Source organism: Accipiter gentilis, chromosome 2 (assembly GCF_929443795.1).
Source record: "Accipiter gentilis chromosome 2, bAccGen1.1, whole genome shotgun sequence".
NCBI lineage: Eukaryota > Metazoa > Chordata > Aves > Accipitriformes > Accipitridae > Astur > Astur gentilis.
In genome coordinates this window covers 47149637-47175013 of record NC_064881.1, presented here as the reverse complement: position 1 = coordinate 47175013, position 25377 = coordinate 47149637, and the positions used below count along the sequence as shown (strand labels likewise).

Here is a 25377-nt window from a genome sequence, read left to right as displayed (position 1 = left end):
TTTATTATCTGAAAAATATTTAATACTATTTGGTTATCTTGATATAGAATCTCTGTATCTGGCAGCTACATGATTTTAGAACTACCATCCCATTTCTTCATAGGTATGACAAATGCTGGACCTGGGTGTAGTTATCTGCATTAACATCAGTTATGTTTAGTCTGTGAATAGTTTTAAAGAAGAAAGTGAAAAAAAAGAGTGACCAAGGAACAGGAAAGTATTTTTCCCCTGTAATATCTTCAGCTCTTGATTTGTGTGTATACTTATGATAAATGTAAATTTGTATATGAAAACACAAACAGCTTAATATATATATAACTTAATATTTCTGGATGCAAATAGTTTGACAAAAGATATGTATATATACTTGAAAATCAAGTTCCTATATAATGATTAAAGGTTTCTTCATACATAAATTGCTATGGTGCCTTTTCATCAAAGCATTTTGGAATAATTTCAAACTATTTATTTTAAAACTAGACTTGTATTTGCCTGTTTATATAAACCATTCACTCACCTGATTGACAGAATCCCTTTTTAATAGTTTTGTTCATTATTTTCAGCTTTGTAGCTTTATTGTTCTCCTTTTCATTATTGCTAACATTTCTGAATATTTGTTTTGCTTATAGCTCTCAGAACAACTAGAATGTATTTATTTATTGTTGTGGGTTGGAAGCTAGCTGGTTTTTCTGTGGTGTTCTTTAATATCTTTTGATATTAAGATCTGTAATATGCTTGGACTTTTGTTTGCTAAAATGCATTTCTAATTGCAATGGTAGAGGAAGCTGGATGAACTCACCTACGAATATCCTGTGTGCTTAGAAGGGAAGTAAAAAACACCTTCACATTCATTGTTTGAGAAGCATCACACAGGGTTTTGGACGTACACTGAGCTGTTAAAAATTTGGTCTTGCGATATTGTAAATACAGAGGAAGGTGGAAGAGGACTGGTGAGCACTGGAAGTATGGAAACCTGGCTTCAGGGTGGTTTGAAGTCCACGCTGCTTCATTTCACTAACCGCAGGCCCCTTTCTCTTGTGTGATGTAACCCTGGGCACTTTCCTACCTGTTGCTAAACACTCATTTTCTCACTGTGTCTCCCACCTCTTTTGCCTCTTTCCACTGCATGTAGCTTTTCCCCCATGCTGGTGCCCATTGCCTTCACTGCTGCCCGTGAGGCTTCCCTCATGTCCTCTCCTCCTTCGTCTGGGCAAAGGGGAACATACGATGGCTGGATAAGGGGCTCATGGAGATGTTAGTTAAATGGGTTCATATAGGTATTAGTTTATGGATTTATACACACATCCTCCCTTCCTCAGGGTTTTGGGAAGAGCTGCAACTGGGGTCTCCTCTCTCCAGGTGCTAAATTTTATGAACCTTGTAAGAATTTTTCTTTGAGATCTTTACATTTCCAGCAAGGACTAGAAGAATTTTCAAGAGGGGAAGGAAAGACTTGGTAGACAGTGCAATCAAAGACCCATTTTCTTAGGAAACTAGCCTGAAGAGGTGAATGAAATAATAGTAAATACAGATAGTGAAGAAAATGTAGTAAGCATGTGAGGCAGGAAAATCTAGAGGAGGTTGGTGCCTTAATTACTACCTAGTAAAATTTTTCGTCAGACAACAAAAAGTTTGGATTTTCTTTACACTGTGTTTTTTGAGTGACTCAAAATATTAAAACAACTTAAACTTTGGAGCTATTTGTGCATAGTACATGTTACATTCAAAAGGCTTTAATAAACCGAAGGGATTTACAGTCAAATGTGAACCTGCAGCTATTTTTGAAGGTCCTCTCATTTATTTGGTTGGCAATTAGTAACCTTACTATGTTCAAGTTCCCAGGTAGTATATGTGTCATAAAAAAGTCATTGCTGTTAAGACAGTTATGAATTATCATCCTACTTTTCAGAATTTGGAAATTCTGGGAAGTACTATATAGGTGGTTAACTCTTTGAAGATTCAAAAGAAAGTATTTCATTTAATACAATCATGTTTTAATTTATTTTTCACTGCTTTTCCTTCCATTTTTTTCATTAATTTCCATGATATAACTACATTTTAATGTCACTAGCAATTCTTAGGCTGTTTCCCTTTGTCAGTATTACTTTAATGTCTGGAGTTTTTATAAACATCTTTCATACTCTTTTATTCCATTTTCCTGGAGATTTATCATGTGCTGAAGAGGTGAGTTATTGCTGTAGACTGCTGTTGAAGAATATAAATAGATAAAACAGTTCTTCCTTCTCCCCTGCTTTCTGTGTGCTAGATCATCTGTAAAGTTAAGTTGAAAATAAAGTTTAAAAGTGCTATCAAAACTTAGTCTCTGTAGCCACGTGTTATCTAGCTTTAAAGATGCGTGCAAATATCCCTTTTTGTGTCCAGTGCAGTCAAATCCTGTTGAAGACGTCAGGTAGGCATTCCGTCAATTAGAAAAATAGAGAAGGCTTTAAGAATTAGTTGTATTTTATCCACAGTATAGAGAAAATATTCAGACTGTGTCTCCCTTCTTAAATGAAAGATGCTTTTAGGAGTATTACATTAACAGTTTGCTGTAATTTTGCTATACACTATTTAGGTTTGGGACACTGCTTTTACATCATGTGTTCAGTAGATTATGACTAAATTGATCTCTTCAAAATCCCTTCAAACAAACAGATCAGTTAGTTCTTAACTGCAGAAATGACAGTTGGACGACATTGATTTTTCTCCATGTTCCTTTTCTGTAATGTTTACTTGGGAGGCATATGAAAGATAATAGAATTACAGCTTTAGAAATTTGAAAGCTTGTGTTAACCCATAGAGTAAATACAGTTTGAATGAAAGTGGTAGATTTTCTTCTGTTTGGGTGTTGAAGTACCTTGACAGGTTTGAGAGGTGGGCCCATGCAAACCTCGTGCAGTTCAGCAAGGCCAAGTGCAAGGTCCTGCACGTGGGTCAGGGCAATCCCAAACACAGACACAGACTGGGCCAGGAGTGGATTGAGAGCAGCCCTGAGGAGAAGGACTTGGGGGTACCGGTGGATGAAAAACTGAATATGAGCTGGCAATATGTGCTCACAGTCCAGAAAGCTGATTGCGTTCTGGGCTGCATCAAAAGCAGTGTGGCCAACAGGTTGAGGGAGGTGATTCTCCCCCTCTACTCTGCTCTCGTGAGACCCCACCTGGAGGACTGCATTCAGCTCTGGGGCTCCCAGCATAAGAAGGACAGGGACCTGTTGGAGTGAGTCCAGAGGAGGGCCACAAAGATGGTCAGAGGGCTGGAGCACCTCTCCTATGAACACCGGCTGAGAGAGTTGAGGTTGTTCACCCTGGAGAAGAGAAGGCTCCAGGGGGAGCTTCTAGCAGCCTTCCAGTACCTAAAGGGGACCTACAAGAAAGCTGGGGAGGGACTTTTTACAAGGGCATGTAGTGATAGGGCAAGGGGTAATGGCTTTAAACTGAAAGAGGGTAGTTTTAGACTAGATGTAAGGAAGAAGTTTCTTACTGTGAGGGTGGTGAGGCACTGGAACAGGTCTCCCAGAGAAGTTGTGGATGCCCCATCCCTGGAAGCGTTCAAGGCCAGGTTGGATGGGGCTTTGAGCAACCTGGTCTAGTGGAAAGTGTCCCTGCCCATGGCAGGGGGGGTGGAACTAGATGGATCTTTAAGGTCCCTTCCAACCCAAAACTTTCTATGATTCTGTAACTGGAGGGACCGTGAAGAGAGAGAGTGCTGTGTTCATGAACATGCGCACCTGGTATCAGATTAAACATACAGTTTTTCATAAGCATTGCAATTAGGAATGAGAGTGAATAATTACAGTTACATGCACATCTAAAAATACTTTGTTTTGAACAGCAGATACTTTTGTTCATAGTCTATTTTTACAAACCGGTGAGTAAACTCTGCCAAATATTCAATCTTCTGTTTTTTAAAGCTATTTTATTTCCTGTGTTTAAACTCTGTAATATTATTGAGGCTTCTAAAACCAATTTATTATTCATGCTCAATTAGTTTGATTCAAGAGAGATTATACTTTGAACATTTAAATTGTTGGTTTATGTGAGTCCTGTAATATTTTAAAGACTCAGCTTTCTACCAGGAGAGTGGTTTTATGTTCCTGTGAAGATGGTCAGTGTTAGAATTCTTCATTTTTTTGCTAGAGCTCAAAATATACAAAAATCGCATAAAGTATTTAAATTGTTTATGCTATTTTTTTTTTTATTTCTAAAGGGGTTGGACTTTTTTCTCCTACAAATTCTTAATATAACACTGTGCAGGCTTTTTTCTCCCTGATTTCCACTGAAGAACCACTATCCATAAAAGGCCAGCTGTGTTCTCCTGCTACTATTCCCTGTGCTGTAATTTATGAACACTTGGTTTCTTCCCCCATGGAGGTTTTTGGGAAGGGGGAAAGAAGAGGAATAATGTAATTTTGCTTACTATTTTGCAACTGACTTAGTTTAACTGATGACAGTCTTTTCTGTTAAACTGATAAAAGTCTTTCCTGTTTAAGATGACTTCTGTTTTTGTAGGTCATGGAACGATGGTTGTGGGTTTATGACACATCTGAATGGACTTAATATCAGACTGTTGCCAAGGGAGCTTTCCTGCTTGTCTCTTATTTCCCAGATCACTTCCCCTTTCTTGCACCACCACTAGTGCTTGTGTCAGCCTGTGGTAAACTGATTCGAAAAACTGGTAAAATAAATACACATACATGTGCACATGCACATACACATGCACACATACATACATATTTTCTCTGTCAGAGAATTTTTTTTCTACCAGTTTTGCTTACTGAGGTGTCTCACATTGGGGCCACACAAGTTTCAAAGGTGGGAAGAGGGAAAGTGGTGACAAAATGAGTCTCTCAGAGGAAGGGAGGAGGATTGAGACTACCCCTTTTTAAAGGAGCTGGGTTAGTAAGTATAGACTGCTGTCACAGGGGCAGTGCTCTCCTCCTGCCCCAGCCCTGGCCACACATTCCTGTTCTTTGGATCATTGTGCCTGTTTCTGCAGTTGTGTAGTAAAACACACCAGAAAACTAATTGTGCATTTGCAGAAGGAGAGACATGGTGTAAATTTTAGCCAGATCCCTTCTCTGAGCCTCTTCATCTTTGTATAAATTCCTGTGCTGACACTGTAAGGTGTCACAAACATGTAGTTGAGTGGAGGGCAAGACAAAAGAAGCTAACCTAATGTTGATTTAATACAAATGTGAAATTAAGCAAGGTTAGGAAAATTAAAGCTTTCCCCTCTGAATGTGAGCAGGCATCTATATTACCATGGGGTTACAGACTGATTTAGCTCAGCCATTCTAATGTCCAGCTCTACTGAAAGGGATAGTAACCTTTATCCTACTATACACAGGTCTGTGTTTCTACTTCTTTGTCTGAGTTAAAATGTGTTTAACCTCATGGTGAGCTAACCTGTAAAATTATTAAAAGGTTCTTTTGCTTTTTTTAAGCTTTATTTCAGGAGTGAAGGGTAGGTTTGCATGGGGAGCGTTCGGAGTTTTGGGTAGGGTTAGTTTCTGTTGGCTTCATTTTCAGAACTGTCTTACCAGGGGTCATACACATTTGTAGCCTGTTCTATAGGATGTTGTAGAAGGTGAAAAAATGCATTACTTTAAAAAGAGATTGTAAGAAACAAATATTTACTTCATACCCTTAGCAAATTATTTTACCTGTACAGACCAAGGTACCTCCATTATGAAGGCTTTTTTAAACTTAAAATGAAAAAAGTAATCCATAGCTTAAAGATTCATCTAGTTGGATCAGTTGTCTTTAAAGGCAGCTTGCAGCATCTCTATAGGAAGGCAATAAGAAACTTATTATGTAAAGCCTCCCAGATTTTGACAGCCATTGAGTGGTGGTTGCACATGGATCATCATATTTAATACCTATATGTTAATTTGTCTAAATCCCATCTGGAATACATTTATATTTTCAGTCTTTAACATTGTGCAGTAATTATTCCATAATTTAATTACAGGGTGAAAGTGTGCATTCTTTTGTTTTGTTTCAAGCCTGCTGACTGCTTATTTCTTTGAACTGCTCTTTGTTCATGGTTTATGAGAAAGAAAATAATTATTCACACTTTTTTCACAGTATTGCTAATTTTAGAGGTCTTTCTGATATTCCTTTTTCATTTATCTCTCTGTCAAGCTGAAGGTCTCTGAGATATGTATCCTTTTCCAAACAAAATACTTCTTGTTTTGTCTTTGTTACTGTTCTCTAGTTCTTCTATATCCTTTTTGTTGTCCATACCTGAAGTTGTAGGAGGTTCACAGAATTCAGTTGGATTTTAGTAGGAATTCGGTTGATGATGTCTCCTGTTTTATTTCTGATCCATTCCTAGTAATTCCTTCCATTGTGATTACCTTTTAGACTGTTGATAAGTAATGGAGAGTTCTATAGTGAAGGGCAAGATACTTTTCTAAGGGGCAGACTGTAAGAGATTAGAAGCCATCACTGAGTTTGAGCCAGAGATAAGGCACACTGGGTAATGCTTATCTGTAGAAGTTGCTGTCAGAATGTCATGAGGAACTCAAATCTTCGTAGTCTTAAAGGAGATTTACTTAGAACAGATGATATTGACTGAAAAGAGGAAAGTAAAAGGCATAAGTAAAGTCTAGTAAACTAAAGTCAATTCTGTGTTTAAAATAGAGATATAATAGTGCTGGAGGAAGGGTTATTTTGAAAGAAATTTTCAGTACAGTTAACCTCTTTTTTTTTCCCCTGGTATTTGTATACTCTGACTTCTTGAAATGATTGTCCAGGGAAACGGTTAGGAAAACTTTTATCTTCCTTATTGGCATATGATATTTTTAATGGAAAACCTGACCTTGTATCTGTTTGCCTTGTTCTTACACTTTTCTCTAGCCTGTGGCTGCTTTTACAGACGAATATTGAGGACATTCTCTTGGGTTGTGGGACATGTGGGTTCACTACCTACTACGCTGGGTAGAGCCTAGAAACCAAGTTTCTCACTTTCTGGGCCTATGCTTTAGTCATTAGTATACAACATAGCAGTGATTGCTGTGGCTACTGGTCCATTAGTAGCCCATACTTAGGCAGCATCCCAAGTGGATGGAGGCATCTAATGTTTCTTGATGCTTCTGTATCTTCTAAGAGTAGGAAATAACTATCTAACATGAGGGGATGTGATTGCCTCCTGTGAGCAAGTACTCTATCAGTATGTTCAAAGAATTGGATCTCCCTCTTTAGGTTTTTAGAGGCATTTGCTTCTCTGTTAACTGCATGAGGAATGCAGGCTGTACTGCTAGGATAATCTGTCCATTCCAAGTATGGAATTCTGTCCACTCCCAAGTATGGAAAATACTGGTGAGTTAGTATTTATCTAGTCCACCTAATTTAGGTGATTAAAATTTTATACTGATAACACAAAAGTCTATTAAACAGTTCAACAGTCTTTTCAGGAAATGCTTAAACATCCAGGAAGGCAGAAGGGCACAGAGGAAGTTCAGTGCAGAGCAGTTAATGAGGATCTTTGTCTCAGGAAATGGGAGGCCTGAAAGAGGGAGCCATGCATGGAAAGCAGTTCAAGATCTATTTTAACTGGGTCATTCTCAATAAAGGGGAACTTGCTTCTATTTTTAACATACCGAACTATGGGAACACTGGTCTGGTGTCTAATGTCTGTTTTATCATCTTTATATTGAACCCACTGATTGAACCCTGTCTCCTGTACTGTAATGACAAGCTCCCGTCTCACAGGGCTACTACAGTGCAATTTGGGAGATGCAGTCCTGCTGGACAACCTGGCATTTGTGGGAGAGAGAGTGACAGGAAGAATTGAAGTTATAATGGTCTGGTAACATTTAGGTTGCAAACTTGGAAGATGAGTTCTGTTCAGCTGGCAGAATTTTTAGAACTGAAAGCATTATTAAAAAACAGTAGTCAAAAAAAAACCATTTTGAGATCCAGCCAGTTCAGTAAGCGACAGAGCTATTACAGTCTGTTTAGTTAGAGCTGGCTGATGTCCCATTTGATACAAAAAAAACTTCAATAGCCTTACACACTCCCAAATGGCCTCTTCTCAAAATATCTCCATTTCCCACTTTAAATCACTCTGAAGGACCCACAGGATCTCCATCTTTCTCCCTTGTCTTGCCTACAGCACTGCTTTCCTCCACTTAATGTTCCTAAGTCTTTCACACATGTTGTTGGGTAACCCCCAGTTATTATTGATTTTTCCCCATATACTCTACCTCTTTTTTCCTGATGCTTTTGCTAGTCTGCAGACTGAAAATTTTTTTAGGGAAACTAAATTTAATAATTTGCTAACCAGCTAGTTCTCTTTGGACTGTGTACTCCTTGTGTTTTAGTTTTGTTGTTCTTATAATTGTTGCTTCAGAGACTTCATGTTAATACTGCATATATTTTGTAAATAATATCTTCAGGAACATACTTTTTGAACATGCTTTTGGAACAAGAATTAATTTCAACATACTGAAAGGACCAGCTCATGCATCACTCTTTGAACTTTCTTCTTTCTGTTCAGGTGTTTCATTTTATATAGACATATGTGAATAACACTGAGAATCTGTTAAAAATAGGTTGAGTTTGTTGACTCTGTCGTTTGCTTTCTAGGCTTTTGTGTCTCAAATTTCATGAATTCTTGTTGTAAATTCTTTTATCTGTCACAAAGGTGTATTGTACTTCTTTTTCCCCTCAGCTTCTAATAAGGTGAATTGAAATCAGATCAGATAATAATGTAATATCCAAGAAAAAACAAAATAAAGGGAAACTTAAAAAATTTCAGTTTTACCTGAAGTTGTTAACTTCACTATTTAATTCAAAGATCTTTTCGTGTGCAACCTCTCTTGCTTCCTTGTCCCCAGTAAATGATAGAAAAATCTTTAATTACAGGTCCTATAATATTTTTTTTCCTAGGATGGATGGGTGTCCATCTATTACTACTTCTTCAATGTCTTGTTTTCTTTTTGTTATTTAGTATGTGGTCCTTCATTTACTATTAATTTTTCATTATCAGACTGAAAGCAAAATCTATTTTTTTCAAAGATTTTTCAATAGTACTTGTTAGTAGCATATGAAGAATTCACAAATATATATATGATTGTAATATGTGAATAAATACATAAATATACAAATATATATGGTTTCAACTTTTGGAGATAATAGCATTCCCATTGAACACGTGGGTAGAAGAGTTACAGACAAACAAAGAAGTTAAAAAGAAGGGGATCAATCAATAATGGGTGCTTGGTTTGATATACTTCAGGTTTTGGGTTTTGGGATTTTTTTTTCAGTGTAAGTTAATATTTATATGGATTTTCATTACTTTCAATGCTAACTGTGGATGCCTGACATATTTTTCTGCCACTGTTCAGAAAATAAAGAACACCCAGCTAAAGAATCTCAACTCAATCACTTCTCAAAATATGCTTATTTTTGCTTCAACTTACTGAGGGACAGAATCTGATCTGACTGTGTTCGGTAGAGCCCCTTTACTCCTACTTATAATGGAGACTGAGAAGTGCACATAGAACATATTCTTTTATTCTGAGGGGAGGGCAGTATGGCCCAAAATATAAGCAATAAAAGATCTGTTTAAGGAAAGATGTGCAGACTTTTAACTGTAGACTAAACAGTGTCTTTTTTCCAGCCTTATTTGTGGAACTAATTAAACAGCTTGGCTGAAGTTTTCAAAGGATGTAATATGAGGCAGAAAAATAAAAATTTGATTTTGAAAAGTTAGTTTTTTAAAGGTGGAAGTATTTGGATGTAGGATGTCATAATAGCAGGCATCAAGCACCATGAATAACCCTCAGAACCAGCAGTCCTGGCATGTTATTTAAGCAGATCTGTGGTGTAAATACTGATGTCTTCTAGAAGTGTATCCATCATTTTATGTGCATGAATTTAACAACAGAAACTAAAATATTTGAACTAATGATTACAGATTTTAATGTTTCGTTTACACTTGTATATTATAGACAACACACATTTTAATATGACATTTTTAATGAGCATTTTTTTTCTTGCTTTTAGGAGCCACAAAAATTGTTCCCGTTGAGGCTGCTCCCCAAGAAAGTGAACCAACAACTCCAGAGGCAACAGTTCAAGACCTGTCACAACGAAGAGGATATCAAGAATATGCCATTCAGCAAACCCCATACGAACAGGCAATGAAATCTAGCAGGTAATTTTGAAGTTCTTATATTAGTGTTCATGCAAAATATGAAACGCTTCCCTCTCCATTTTCATGGAACTGAAGTACTTTCTGAACATTTTAAGTAAAGGAACAGCTGAAAATAATCTGTGCAGAAGTTGAAGAATTTAAAAAGCTTGTGGAGAATACCTTTTTAAAATAAATTAAACGCTTCTGTCCATTATGAATATCTAGGGAAATTTTGACATATTATGTCACCAAGTTTCAATATTGTAAATATAACGGGTTTGGGTCTTTTTTTCTAGGTTGGGTCCAACTCAACTGAAGATTTTTACATGTGAATACTGTAACAAGGTGTTCAAATTTAAACACTCCCTCCAAGCACATTTGAGGATTCATACAAATGAAAAACCTTACAAGTGTTCATACTGCAGTTATGCCAGTGCAATCAAAGCCAACCTTAATGTTCACATGCGGAAACATACAGGGGAGAAGTTTAGTTGTGATTATTGTACGTTCACTTGTCTCAGCAAAGGCCATCTCAAAGTCCATATTGAAAGAGTTCATAAGAAAATTAAGCAGCATTGTCGCTTCTGCAAAAAGAAATACTCAGATGTTAAAAATTTGATCAAGCATATCAAGGAAACACATGACCTTCAAGATAAAAAGGTGAAGGATGTTTTTGATGAGCTTCGCTTGATGACACGAGAGGGCAAAAGACAACTTCTTTATGACTGCCATATTTGTGAACGGAAATTCAAAAATGAACTTGATCGAGACCGTCACATGCTTGTTCATGGTGATGAAAGACCCTTTGCTTGTGAGCTCTGTGGTCATGGAGCCACTAAATACCAGGCCCTTGAGCTTCACGTTCGAAAACACCCATTTGTATATGTGTGTTCTGTTTGCCTGAAGAAGTTTGTCAGTTCTGTAAGACTCCGTTCTCACATCAAAGATGCGCACGCAGATTTGCAGGAGTCTTCTGTTTTTAACAGTTCTATCAATCAAAGTTTCTGCCTGCTGGAACCAGGAGGTGATATCCAGCCAGAAGCCCTTGGTGAACAGCTAGCACAAAGTGCAGATGAATTGACTATGATGAGTACTGATGATACTAACACACCACAACCATCTGCTTGTAAAGATGAATCGACAGCTGCAAACGTAAACCATAATGGTCAACATAATGGTGACTTAAAAATTGATACAGTCCCTTCCTTAGAATTTGAAAATCCTCTGGTGGAGAATGTAGCAGAGACGCTGTGTCAGGCAACAGACATGGCAGTCCCAAATATTCAATCCTGTGTAGCTTCAGATTGCTTTCTGCTGAAAAATGGTACTTCTGGTCCTGATGAACTAAAAGTTTCTTCTGCAAATGAAGAGGAAGTTAATCACTGCAGTTCTGTAAATGAGCAGGGTGAAGAAATTCAGCTTTTGCTGTCTGAAGACAAAAGTTTAAATCCGAGTCAGAACAATGCAATGACTGAGAACCTTTCAGTCTCTGAAGAGAGAAATCAAGCTGTTCCTTCTAGTGAATCAGAAACAAGCAATCCCCCAATTCAAAATTCAGCAGAAACCACAAACCCTTTGCCAGCACCAGAAGCTACAGCAGCCATCAGTCCGCAGGCAGCCTCTTCTAATGCAGTTATATCAGACAGTGGGAGTGGAGCTGTTGCCTTTATGCAGATCTTGGATAGCTTGCAGAAGAGACAAATGAACACAGAGTTGTGTGAGAGGATAAGGAAGGTTTATGGAGATTTAGAATGTGAATATTGTGGTAAGGAGCAGTAGAATTATGTTTGGTTGTTTTTTTAAAATGTTATGCACTGGGCCATCTTTTTCCTGCTCCTCTGGTTTATAGTGTTTGATATATTTGTGTGTCTTTGTAGCAGTATTAATTTTGTCGTTCAGTATGGATTCTGGGGTCCAGCAAGATTTACTTTTTGCTGTATAAGTAGTGCGAAATGACTCAAAGCTCCTCAAAAAAACCCCAGTGGAATATAGCAAAGCAATGCTTTTCTAGGCTCAATTTTCTGTTGATGTGAAATTGGATAGAATTAGATTATTTCTGTCCACATGCCTCTCCCCACCTCATAACTTTCATTGGGGCCAAGCACAGCAGATTTAGGCATGTGATCAGCATTGATCAGTCCATGCTTTAATGCTTAAGCTTCATTATCAGCTTAGTATAAAATTCAGAATCTTTTTCATATAGTATGCGAGGATGTATGATAATATACATTCTGTACAATAGATATATATATACTGGCATATTTTTGTGACTTGTTTTGAACAAGTTTTTTTGAGATGAAAATTTTCATGGCATGGTATCGGATCAAGGCTATTCTGATTGTAATTGTTTTTTTGAATTTATGAAAGTGGGAATAATACACCATTCCCATTAATTCTAACTGAAAAAAATTTTGGTTTACGTAACTGGAAAGGAAACAATTTGGGATTTATCTTGTAGTCTTCATTCTTGAGAAGGGAAAGGAATCAAAGTTTGGAAAAAAAAAAATTGAAATACTGTAACATTGTACTTTAGGTGAATTGCTATGCACTCTTTGGTGCCATTATGTCAGAAAGGCTTTTAGGAAGGAGTACCACAACAAGAAATAACAAAAAAGATTTTTACAATCTCTTTTACTATACAGTTGTATTCAGGTTCTTTGTATAGGAGAACAGATTTAAAGGACTTTCTCATTAGGAAAAAAGTCACTGATATGTATTAAGGTTGCCCTTGTTAGGCTGTTTCAGGACATATGACAATCTTTTTAGACAAAAGTGGTTTTTATAAACATACTTTCAGAAGTGAAGGGTCTTTAGGACAAGTTTTCATTAAAGACAAAAGGGATGGGATTCAAACAGTGTGTTTTGCCCTGAAAGAAAATTGGGTATGTATTGGAATTTTCACTAACAATTGTTTAGAAATTACTTTCTTCATGTCTAACTTTATTTTCAGGCAAGTTGTTTTGGTACCAAGTGCATTATGACATGCATGTGCGTACACATACTCGAGAACATTTATATTACTGCTCCCAGTGCAATTATTCTTCCATCACCAAAAACTGCCTTAAGCGTCACGTCATTCAGAAACACAGTAATATTTTGCTGAAATGTCCCACAGAACATTGCGACTACTCTACTCCAGATAAATACAAGCTCCAGGCACATCTTAAGGTTCACACAGAACTGGTAAGTAACAAAATGGTATGTTTGTCTAAATTCAGTGTCGTCATCATCATAGCATTTGGAATCATGTGGCAATATTTGAAGACATAGATAGGAGTTCTTACCTGAGCGCTGTCTGCATGCTTCGGTGCAGGGAATACATGAGTTACAGCAACTAGATATTTGGTCCCTCCTGTAGTAGTTTCCAATAGAGTATGTCTGTATCCATTTTTTCCCTTTGATTTTCCCAGTATTCTCAGATTCTTTGGGTTTTGAGAGAGTAAAATGAGGTCTGGTACTATTGTTACTTTACTTCATTCCACGGACCTTAATTCCCTTCCTTCATAAATAGATGAGTATGGTAAAATGAAAATATGTTCCTCTCTTAATTACTGTAGACAGAAGAAGTTTAAGTTGTTGGTAATAACTGGGTTTTTTCCCAATAGATCCAACTAGTTGCAACCAATCTCTTTGAACATCTATCATTTTCTGTTGTGGTTACAAAAATGAAGAGGTCACGTTTTAAAAGCTCCTATCTTAGTAAGCCTTCCAGCTCTGAATCCCATTGTGATAAGAACAGGTCTGGTCTACTTCTTCAACGTGCCCTGTTACATGTTTTCTATGAGACTACGCAAGGCGCTGCGTGCCTGACTGGAAGCCCTCTTTGTGCAAGACACTGCTTTGTGATCTTGCTCTGATCCAACATTATGACGTGAATAATCTTTTGAGGAAAAATGCTTTCTACATCAACCCTGCTTATATTTGTTTCAAAAGTCTGTTTTTAAAAATATGGTATTCAGAATAACAAATATTTTAAAACTAAGGAATGAGATTTTTATTCTTCATTGTTGATTAAGATGCTTTTTTAAAAGTGAAATTATTTACATGTTTTTCTTGGAAGATTAAGAAAAAGCCATTTATTTTCTTTACATCAGTGTTGCCTAGCTTTTTCTTGGTTTTGTGTTATTGTTTTGCATGAATGGCCCAAATAGGTGAAGCTGTTGTCAGGAAAGGTCTGTGTACCATGGATTTCTTTTCCTACCACATGGCAGGATCCTTTCTGCCTGCAAGGTATAATTGATCTGGGACATTCTAGACTTGTATATACCCAGAGAGGTTATAACGTGCAAATACTCACACAGTGTATGAACACAGGTAAGTTCCTTCCCATTCCAAATTGATCTCTAGAAAAGGGTGTTTGGCAAGTACCTGTTTTCCCAGCATAATGAATTTAGTCCACTTTGACTAGAGTCTTTCTTGAAGGCCACCTGGAGTGCTTAGCTGGAAGATAATACCTCATACGATTTTATGTGAAGGTACTGGTATTGAATAAAGTACAGTTTAGGATTTCATAAAATGTTTGACAAGCATGTTATTTGTAATTAAACTTTTTTGACTGATAATGCCAGAAAATTGGCATGATCTACATCCTTGCAATTTGGGTTTTTAATAATTTATGCAGTAAAATACTTCCAAAAGGCGAGTTACCCTTCTCCTGAATTTATTTTTATTCTTATTCCAGCAGAGGAGAAAATACCAGTTGCTTAATGGCAACACTGACTTTTTTGTCTTTTAAGAAGGAGGAAATATTCACACAGATGGGCCTTTCTTCATTCTTTACATAACATTATGGTTTTGGCTGGCATTGTCATGTAAATAAATATTATGCACCCTTGACAGAATGCATGACGTGACAAATTCCTCCTAATCACATGAGAAAGCAACATCACAACTCACTTAAAGTACTGTGATAAATATTGTTACACTTCCTTTTACTAGTGAAATGTGATGGTTGAATTAAGGATTCATGTTACTTTTTCCCCAGATGTGGACAATTTCTGTGTAGCTACTTAAAAAAGCTGTTAACACACAGCACCTAGTAGTTTCAGGTTGTCTTCTGCAGTCAGCAGGTAGGCTCGTGGTCAATATTTCCAACAGCTGAAGTTACTTTAAAGGTGTTTGTAACAGAACAGAACACTTCACCTCCTATTCTTGTTAAAGCTGCAGGACAGCTTTAAAGAACAAAAAAAAAGCAGGTGACACAAAAGGGAACATTTTTTCCCCCTTTTGTCCTCCAGTTCTGTAGATACTTTAAACAGAATCTGAACTTGTTATGAAATGTGCAGAAAGCTCACATAATAGACATTCTTTTAGGCTGCTTTTGAATTATGATGTCCATCTGATGGCAAAAATCTGTGTATATGATGTCTGAGACTACTTAAGAAAAAAGAGCCTAAAATTAGATATCCTATATCCTTACGTAAGTACCTGTTTTTCAAGTGTGATGAGTGTCCAACAGCTCCCACCAGGAGGATCATTTTCATGATACTAAATAGAACCGAGAAAATGCATTTCATAATTAAAAACAGTGTGACAGCGAGATCTTTCAGGAGTATGCTTACTGATGCTTACTGTCAAATATATTTGAGTATTTAAATGGGTTGAAAAATTCATGTATTAGAATTTACTCAGTAACTAAACTTGGCATCTCTCATATTGGCCTTTGTGCCCACTGCTTGGTATAGTTACTTAATGCATACCTCACTGAACAGGACCACGCATTCCAAAATATAGTACTTTAACAAACTATGTGCTGTTAAATGTGGAAAGCTACTTTAATTTTAATTTTAGTTTGCAAAATCAATTCATAATAAATATTAAAATTAAAGCTTCCCTGGAGATAGAAGATACCAAAATCTCAGTTTGGTTCCTTGTATGAATGCATATCTTATGTTACCTTGGCTGCTTTTCAACTGGATCCCCGTATTTGGTGAACAGGATAAATGATGGTGTATTAAAAAGCAGCTTACTGTTCATCCTTGTCACTCAGTGTATAGCCACCCATCTTATTCTCTATGCACCGTCCAAGTGCATTCTTGCACTGAATTTGGGATTGTTTATTCCCTGGAGGATGATGATGGAGAATGTGTATGTATTGCCTCTTGCCTCTGTATTTGCTCCAAATTGTTGTTACAGGGAAGATTTTTACTTTTGTAGTCTGGGAATTGAGGCTCAGCTTGATTCAAATGAAAAATTTTGCATATATTTTTTGATTTTCAGTACCCATCTTTTACCTCTAAGGCTTGTGTAGTAGGTTTTGACAATTATTGGCTTTTATGGAGCTCTTCAGTAGTTCAAACCATGACACGTGAATCACTTCAATGTCAGTACCTAAGAAAGGGATGGGCAGTTTATAATGATTTTAAAATAATTTACAGTTATTAATGAGCTAGTGGTAGCATTAGGGACCGGCTGTGGAACTAAACAGTGCTCATGTAGGTACTGAAGTTCATTTACAACGTCCAGTGGGTTTTACAATACTCAGTATGCTGAGCAGATGAACATCATGGAGAGGTTTGTCTCTGAAATTGTTTTCAATCTACCTATGTAACTCATACTGCAAGATAAGCACCTTTATAAAACTGGAGTTCAGACCCAGAACCACCAGTTGCTCTTATGGACCTACATCTGCTTTCACGTACATTTTGGGATGTATATTATTCTTGTCTTTGGAAGGATGCTTAGAAATTTCATTATGCTGCTGACCTTTCATGTAATAGTGTAGTTAGAGCTGTCGGTAGGAAGTGAGATACTTGAGCTCCGATTGCTTATTTCCCCTTCCTGAGGAGTGTTCATTTTCAGACCATCACTGGTCTGGCTGTGATACCTTTGCCTCTGGAGCAGTGCCACTATGTAGTCAAAAATGCAAGGTGCTGGAAACGGACAGAATTAACAAAAAAAATCTATCATCTAATGATTGGGCACTCAGTTGGAAAATGGCTTTTGTTCTTGGTCCTTGCTTCCATAATGAATGTCAGCTAGCCATTCATTTTTACTAGTGATTATTTCACAAAAAAATGCTTAAGCAGTACTGTGTGCAGGTGCTTGTCATTTTGTGAGCTGTGATTTCTAGTGGTTGCCAGACTTCATAAAAGTCTGTCTAACCGTTTGCAAATTTTTCTGTAGCCTCCTTCACACGTGTGCATAGCCACCTCCCGGGTACATCAGTTCCTTTTAGCTAATTTGCATTTTAATAGGACATCAGCTTAATTTGGGAGTCTTTTCGTGAAAATTTTGATTTGAATATCATGAAAACTGTGGTGAAGATTTCTGGATGTCTTCACTCCTTGAAAGTGTAACTCAGGGGCCTAATTCTGTTCCCATAGGTGTTAGAAATTAAATTTCTGTTGATATGAGTAGATGCAAGAGCGGACTTTGGCTTTCTATTCCTCTATGAAATTATACAATCAAATGTTGTGTTAATTGAGTTGTGGGAACTTTTGCTGGAAATGCTCTCAGACTACCAATATTTAGCAGAGCTTTATTTTATTTCCTGCTCATAAAATCATGTCAATACTACTAAAAGGAGGGGAATGGATTGTTGATTTCTATAACATATTTCTCTAATTTGAGCCTAAGTGCTTTTTATTATGGCTGTGGTCTTAACTTTACACTATTAATGAATTGATGGCAAGGCAGTCAGGAGTTCACACAGTCTCTTGAAATTGGTGGCAGAGTTGCCATATAGTTATATTAATATATGATCATGTGTATTCTGTGTTCATAAGAGAAGATATTTGTGTCATCAGAATGTCTCTACTGATGAGTGCAACAGAATAGCTGCTAATGTTTCTGATGTTTTGCAGTGTAGGTCATATTTAGTCAAATAAACTTCATAGTGGTCTGTTGGTTTAACTGCTACACATACAGAGGCATTTCATTTTTCTTCTCATGACTGCGTACTAGTACACCTACCCCTTGAATCATCTTGAAACACATGCCTTAGAGAAACAAAATTCTCTTCAGAGAGCTATAAATTGGTAATGCAATATAGCTGATGCTTTCTTAGCACAATTTTAATTCATTTATATAAAGAGAAAGGCATTGTGATTCCGACGTAAGTGGCCTTCTTTTACAATGCAGCATAGCATAAACAAGAAAATTCTATGATAGTATTAGACTAATTTTTTTCACTAGGTTTAAGAATATTTATGGACCTAATCCATTCCTTATTTGTGGACTGTGAACAGTACTTTCTGTTAGAAAGCTAACTTTATTTTGGAATTACTTTAAGTTTCTTATGTTTTCTCAAATTGGCTAATAGGGGGATTAAGCAAATCTCAGGAAGTGTGGAAGTGAATTTCAAATTTAAGTAGCTGGTTGGACTATGCAGCTGGTCTCTAACAAAGGTAGATCCAGCTCTCTTGATACTTTGCTTCTGTTTGTGTCCTTCAAAAAAAACCTCAAAGGCCGTTTAAAAGGCAGGCACTCTGGTAAGGCATAGAATAAATAACTTTTATTTGTAACAGTGGAAAACTTGCATGCTGCGAATGTGATGAAGGTATTACTACAACTTCAGCTTAAGTTCTTCAAAGTGCCTCTGTCATCACCTATGACAAGGGCACTCAGAAGAGCTACAGCTGTGATGGGGGAGACCTTCTTTGGGGCTCTGCGTTGTGACCTAGGTGCTCTGAAATACTTCATTTGCAACAGAGGATTTCTTAAAGGCTGGTTTTGAGAGTGATGGGATTACACTGAAGGACTAGCACTGTCACAGGCTCTGAGGGCAGCAACAGAAGTACACTTAAACATTTAAAACTAAGAACATAAGCTCCAAAAGTCTATAGCACAGACCAGGACAAACAACAGTGAAAGGTTTGGCTTCAGCTGGGTGCTTTCTGTGAGAGACTGCAGCTTGACAGATACACTTTGAAGGGACTCGGTGCTCGTAAGCACAATCTGTTTGTTACACTGCAAAAGATAGACCTTTTGAAGGTCATTTACTGCAGAACTTGGTATAGATAACTGTCGTGGTTTAACCCCAGCCAGCAATTAAGCACCACGCAGCTGCTCACTCACTACCCCCCCCGCCCAGTGGGATGGGGGAGAAAATCAGGAAAAAAATGGTAAAACTGATGGGTTGAGATAAAAACAGTTTAATAGAACAGAAAGGAAGAAAAAATAATGATAATAATAACAATAATAAAATTATAAGAATAATAATAAAAGGATTGGAATATACAAAACAAGTGATGCACAGTGCCATTGCTCACTACTTGCTGACCGGTGCCCAGTTAGCTCCCGAGCAGCCATCCCTCCCAGGCCAGCTCCCCCCAGTTTATATACTGGGCAGGACATCACAGGGTATGGAATACCCTTTTGGCCAGTTTGGGTCAGCTGCCCTGTCTGTGTCCCCTCCCAACTTCTTGTGCCCCTCCAGCCTTCTTGCTGGCTGGGCATCAGAAGCTGAAAAAATCCTTGACCTAGTCTAAACACTACTTAGGAACAACTGAAAACATCAGTGTGTTATCAACAGTCTTCTCACACTGAATCCAAGACATAACACTATACCAACGACGAGAAAGAAAATTAACTCTATCCCAGCTGAAACCAGGACATTAACTTTCTAACTGCTTGAAGAAAGCTGTTTGGATTCTTTTTTTTATTGAAAAATGTTGTTAGCATCATCGTGTGGAAAGATGTGTTCTTGGTGCCCATACTTTAATGTTGCTTTATAGCTCTTGATGCATTTTTGATGATGTTGATTTTTTCTCTCAGGCATAGGCTTACAGCGTTGCCTTCCTGGAGAGTATTAGCAAGAATGTAAAGTTGTCACAATTATAGCATTTTACATGAAGTAATGTGTGTGTGTAGTGGAGTGTTGTTTTTTTTTTTTTCTTATTTAACTTTATGAAACAGCAAGGTGTATTTGTCTTAGTGTTCTGGGCACACTGAGAAATACTTCATAGAATGAGTATTAAAGATCAGCAACACCCAACTGTACATTAAAAGTATACTTATTTTTTTTTCTTCATTTATTGTATATTTTGAAAACATTTATATAGCAAGTTTGAGGAACAGACTGAGATCTGTCAACAAATTTTAGCTGGTCCCTCAACAGCCCCTAAATGATACTCTGCTTATGTTTTTCTTGTATGTGCCAAATTATGAATGTGATCATGCAACCCAGTCTTTGAAAAGGTGCAAACATTGATATAGAGTTTTATTAGAATTATTCTACCAATTTTCATTTGAATAACATGTTCAGATAGAAGTCCAAAATCATAAGTAGCAGGTTTAGGGATAATAGGTTATATCATTTCAGAGACCCTAATTGTGCAAAGTAACAGTTCTTTCTCAAGCAGATTTTGTCAGCATTGTAGGCTCCTTGAATCTCTTCTTCCAAAAACTAGCTAGTATTCTCTGCTGATCCTTCTTCACTTGAGGATCTCAGGGCTCAAGATGGTGACTGCCTCAACTCCATAATAGCAAGATACTGTCCTTGCTTTAGTCAGGGTGGTAATCATTTAGAAGCTGCCATCCCCAGTCCCTGGCATAGGTTTTCTCACAGGAGCAAATGAACTGGTAGAGTCCAGGACCCTTATTCTCCTGTTACCTCCAAATTTCTGTTTCATAACCAAGGGGTCTGTCTCATTTTGATACAGTCACCTTCCTTCCACAGTTTTCAAGAAGTTTTCTGTCCCTGTGAAATATCTGTTCTGTAGCTTCAGCTCGCCTTTTACAGTGATTTCTTGGTAGTTTGGTATGTACACATCTCCCACCAGCTAATATGTTATCTGGGTATCTGCGTAGTTGTCAGGACTAACTGGACTTCACTCCATCTGTTGTTTTGATAATCCATTCATATGTTAATCTGGTCAGTGCAGAGGTGACTAGATGATCCACTCATGTGATTGAGCATCCAGTCTGTTGTGTCAGCAGGTGCTTCTGGAAAGAACAACCTCTTCAATTTATATAGTAAGTGGCAAAGATTATTTTAAACTGGGTAATTTGCTAATTAATGGAGAAAAGTCCTACATTTTTATGTGAAGTTAGATGCATTTGAAAAACATTGAAATTACAATTACGCTAAAATTGCATACAGGAAGAAATTGCATCAAAACTCTCCAGTTCAACTTGTTTCATGGTGTTAAATCTTTTATAACATCAGTGACACTGATAAAAGCCAGAGTAGTCTGTAAGTTTTTAAATCAAAAAAGTAGAATAATACTTTATTGGTAATATATAAAGTGCTGAATATTTATAAAGTACTTAGAAATGTAGACACTGAATAAGTAATGGCATCTGTCATTGTTAACTCTTCTGCTCAATTTCAGGCCATTAAGTAGTATTATAAATAAGCATACTGGCGGATGTCTTCAGAATAATGAGATCTGATCCTTAGGTTTCGGAAGGGTGGACTTGTGAAAAAAATGAAAAAACCCTGAATATTACTGCTATATCAAATATGTTTTCTTCTGTTATGTGACTTGATCTTTCAACTCTTGATTCTCTAAAAGAGTCAGTCAGAAGATAATGCTTACATTTATTGTGCATATTCTCATGTGCTGTAACTTGAAGCCCTTCATTCATGAGGATTGCTGATGTGCTTAGAATACTTTAATATTTCTCCTTTACTTATTTCACTATAAATATCTTCATTTTTTCCTTACAAACTGAATGTTCAATTATAACTTTGTTGAGCACCATGTATTACTGAATAATGACTATAGTGATTACACCAGTGGACTGATAATGCAATCTCTTTCTTTCTTTCTTTCTTTCTTAAGGATAAAAAGAGTTATTCCTGTCCTGTGTGTGAGAAGTCATTTTCTGAAGATCGACTTATAAAATCTCACATCAAGACAAATCACCCTGGTAAGAAAAAATCAAGGAAAATTTCTCAATCTATTGCAATAACTGGATAAAGGTTTAGAGTGAGCAGTGTAATGTGATTACATTCCAAAGAAAGAGTCTATGTCTAATTTAACTTGTTTAGAGTAAGATGTAAGATGTTGCAGATGTTAGAATTTAGAATCTAGAGTGAAAAAAGTTATTGTTCCAGCTTGTGTGTTGTGGAGTATATCAGGTAATTGTGCTAAGAAATCTGTCTTCATCTGGCAAAGAATTCATTTCCAAAAGAGGACTTAGCTGAATTCAAATTAAGCATTGGGAAGTTTGGAATTAGGCATATAGACATCCCATAACAACCCATGAGATGTAAAATTCCCAGCCATAAGTAAACTGACAGAAGTGCGTTTCTTGCACATTATTTTGTCTGTAAGTAATTGATGTGAATGCAGAGGTCCCTGAGCTGACTCTACCTGTGCTCAGTTGGTGTGTGGCTGGGCTTTACGTCCAGGGCCGGCTGAAGTCTGTACCAGGGCTCTTACTAGAACCAGCTGTGATGTAGTATGGCCAGTATTAAGCTGGAGCTGACAAGCCTGGCTGGATCCAAGCTAACCACTGCAGTCCATTCAAACTCTGTTTATACCTTGCATTCTAGTGCCCTGATTTATCAGTGCAAGCACAACATAAAATGAATGCAGTAAGTCAGCGTGCTGTGCCTGAGTAAACACTCCTTTCTCACATCTTGGGAATTCACTGCCAAAGTGCTGAAGTGACTGGTGCAGAGACTGATTTAAATCTCACTGATGTGAACTTGGCAGAGCCGTGTTGGTGCGTCCGTACTTTTCTCCTCAGTATCTGTGTTATGTTAGATAGAAAGGCCCACTGCTACTGTGGATGAAGGAGGGTTGACTGTGTTGGCCAACATAACTTTAATTAACTCACCTACAGTGTTATCACCTGACATAATTTGATACTAAGAAAGAAAATACAGTCCATGCTCGAACTGAGTTTGGGGAGGAAAAAAATCCAATTAAAATGATGTAACTTTTCTTGCCTTTGTCAGAAATACAACATAATAGGTAAAGCAGTGGTTTCTTATCTTCCTACTGCCACTAGATAGTGCTAGACCCGTGTTTTAAACAATTTCCTTCACTTTAATTTCAGACTAACTCCCACTTTAGCTCTTTAGTTACCAAACCTCTTTATTTGCAGACCACTCTACAACAGTGTGGTTGGAGGGCTTGTCATACATCAGGGGACGTGTCTGATGCAGCAAAATGAGATGAGGAAAGGCTTCTGTACTATACTGTAGTCAGGAGGTATGTCAGCCAGTAAGCATAGAAATTGAATCTCAAGAGCTGTGCCTATAAAGCCTTTGTGCTGTCTCAGCCAGGGAATATAGGAGACCTCCCTAAATAACATGATCTGTGAACTAGCAGTACATTACGTACTGTGCCCTTACAGGTTGCCATTGGTCTGCAGTGGTCCATTGACTGCTGAATTATTAGTGTATGCTGTGTCTGTGGTCCAGAAATACCAGTTAACTCTGAAGCCCTTACATGCTAAACTAATGCATTTAAATACTCTTGAACAATTCATTTGGTATCTGAATCCCTCTAAAAGTATAGCATAAATTTTTTCATCCAAGGAAGTGGGTTCTTTTAAACTCTGGGTTATAGTAAAGGTAAGGTTAAAAAAGAAAATCTGCACAGCCTATTGTTTTGTGTCCTCATTTTTAATTCATATGTTGCAGGCGAATAGAACTTAGAAGGAAAATACCAGATTTATTAGATATATCTCCATGGTAGTAAAGAAATACTACATCTAAGATATGCCTATGCAGTAGTTATGCAACAACACTTTTAATATATGGAGGAGAATTACTGCACAAATCTTTTTCCTGTGCATGCTGTCCTTGTAATCAGGAGGAAATCCTTTATTTGTACAACACACTTAATTACAAGCCAAGTAATGGTGAGGGGTGTGATGGTATAAACTATCAAGTACTGTAGTGGAATGAGTGCAATTATTTTTAAAAATGTAAATGGAAAAGAATAAAGGTGAAAGTAAAAATGGATACTGTTAACAGGAATTGGATTTTAAAACGACATATCAAAAATTAATTTAAACTGAAACCCTTTCATATTTATCATTAAAATGCTATTTCTGGAGCTCCCCTCTCCTTCCTTTCTTAATATCATTCAGCATGACCTGTCTCTCGTCTCTTCTATTTCATAAAGTAGAAAGTATGAAATAAAACAGTACTCCCTCCTCTTCTAGGTTCACAGAGAATAGGAGTTGACTTCTGGTCCTATGAAGGCAATGGGGCAAAAATCTCTCTAGGCTTGGATAGAGCAGTATTTCATACCAAAGAGATAACAGAGTTTGGCTTTATTCCCAGATGATTTGGGTACTCAGCAGTGAAGGAGGAATCTTGCATTCTGGTCCCAACTCTCAGAATTATTTACCTTTTCATCCACTGTCTCATTTAATATGATTTTTGTTAATAGTCCTGAGACATGAGAGGCATCAGCTTTCATAGATACCTTCTGAGCAGACATACTAGCCTGCAATCATCAATGAAGGATCTAAGCCATAGAAGGCAGATGAGGGTTCAGACTTGTGTCTGTATTTTTCATTTTTGGGTACTTTAGAACATATTTCTGCTCAGTTCATGGGCTTTTATATTGCCCTTGTGAGGTTGTTTTCCTTGTGCATATGAGTTCAGGCAGGATTTTTGATTCCACTCTGGGACCAATCATCAGGAGACCAGGTATGACAGTTCATATTTGGTAAAAATCAAAGTTTAGACTGTAAGGTTTTGGGCATAATAATTAATCAGCTTTCATGTCTATGTGTTAAGATTGCATGAGTAGTGTACTTGCATTGAGTCGTGGTATTTAGCATTTTATTCATGTGAAATGCATTGAATAATTTGATTTACTTTTTAAAAGCATTTGGCACTGTTTTCATTATGTGTGTTTGGGACATTTTAATTTAAATTTCATTATTTTGAGCTTTTTCACTGTGACAACCAAAACATTAGATCGTATGAAGGAAAAACTTAAGAGAGTTGAGTGTGTTTAGCCTAAATAAGCAAAGGCTGGGAGAGGAAACTTAGTTGCTGTCTTCAGCTATCTAATAGGAAATTAAAAAGAAGACAGAGACAGTATCTTCTTGGAATTGTACAGTGAAAGGAAATAAGTTGAAGCAAGGAGATTCTGATTAGAAATTAGGAAGATAATTTTAACTGTAAAGATGGTCAAACACTGGGCCAAGAGAGGCTGTAGAATTTTTATCCTTCGGTATGTTCAGAACAGGACTGGATATGACCCCAAGCAACTTGATGTAACTTGGGAGTTGGAACTCCAAAGTTGGCCCTGATTGGAGCAGGTGGCCTTAGAAGTCCCTTCCAATCGCATTTATTCCATGAGTTTGTTT

At 37.2% G+C, this 25377-nt stretch overlaps 1 protein-coding gene across 3 annotated transcripts in view; it reads left to right on the top strand.

Annotated features, from left to right (window-relative positions):
* The window catches only part of ZFAT (zinc finger and AT-hook domain containing), a 100263-nt gene that overhangs the window by 35674 nt on the left and 39212 nt on the right, over positions 1-25377 (top strand). For all 3 annotated transcript variants that reach the window (XM_049821702.1, XM_049821713.1, XM_049821721.1), the window contains 4 exons: positions 10017-10167; positions 10443-11911; positions 13097-13329; positions 21876-21963. In XM_049821702.1, coding sequence (XP_049677659.1) covers positions 10017-10167; positions 10443-11911; positions 13097-13329; positions 21876-21963 — 1941 coding nt within the window. The remainder of the gene's footprint in view (positions 1-10016; positions 10168-10442; positions 11912-13096; positions 13330-21875; positions 21964-25377) is intronic.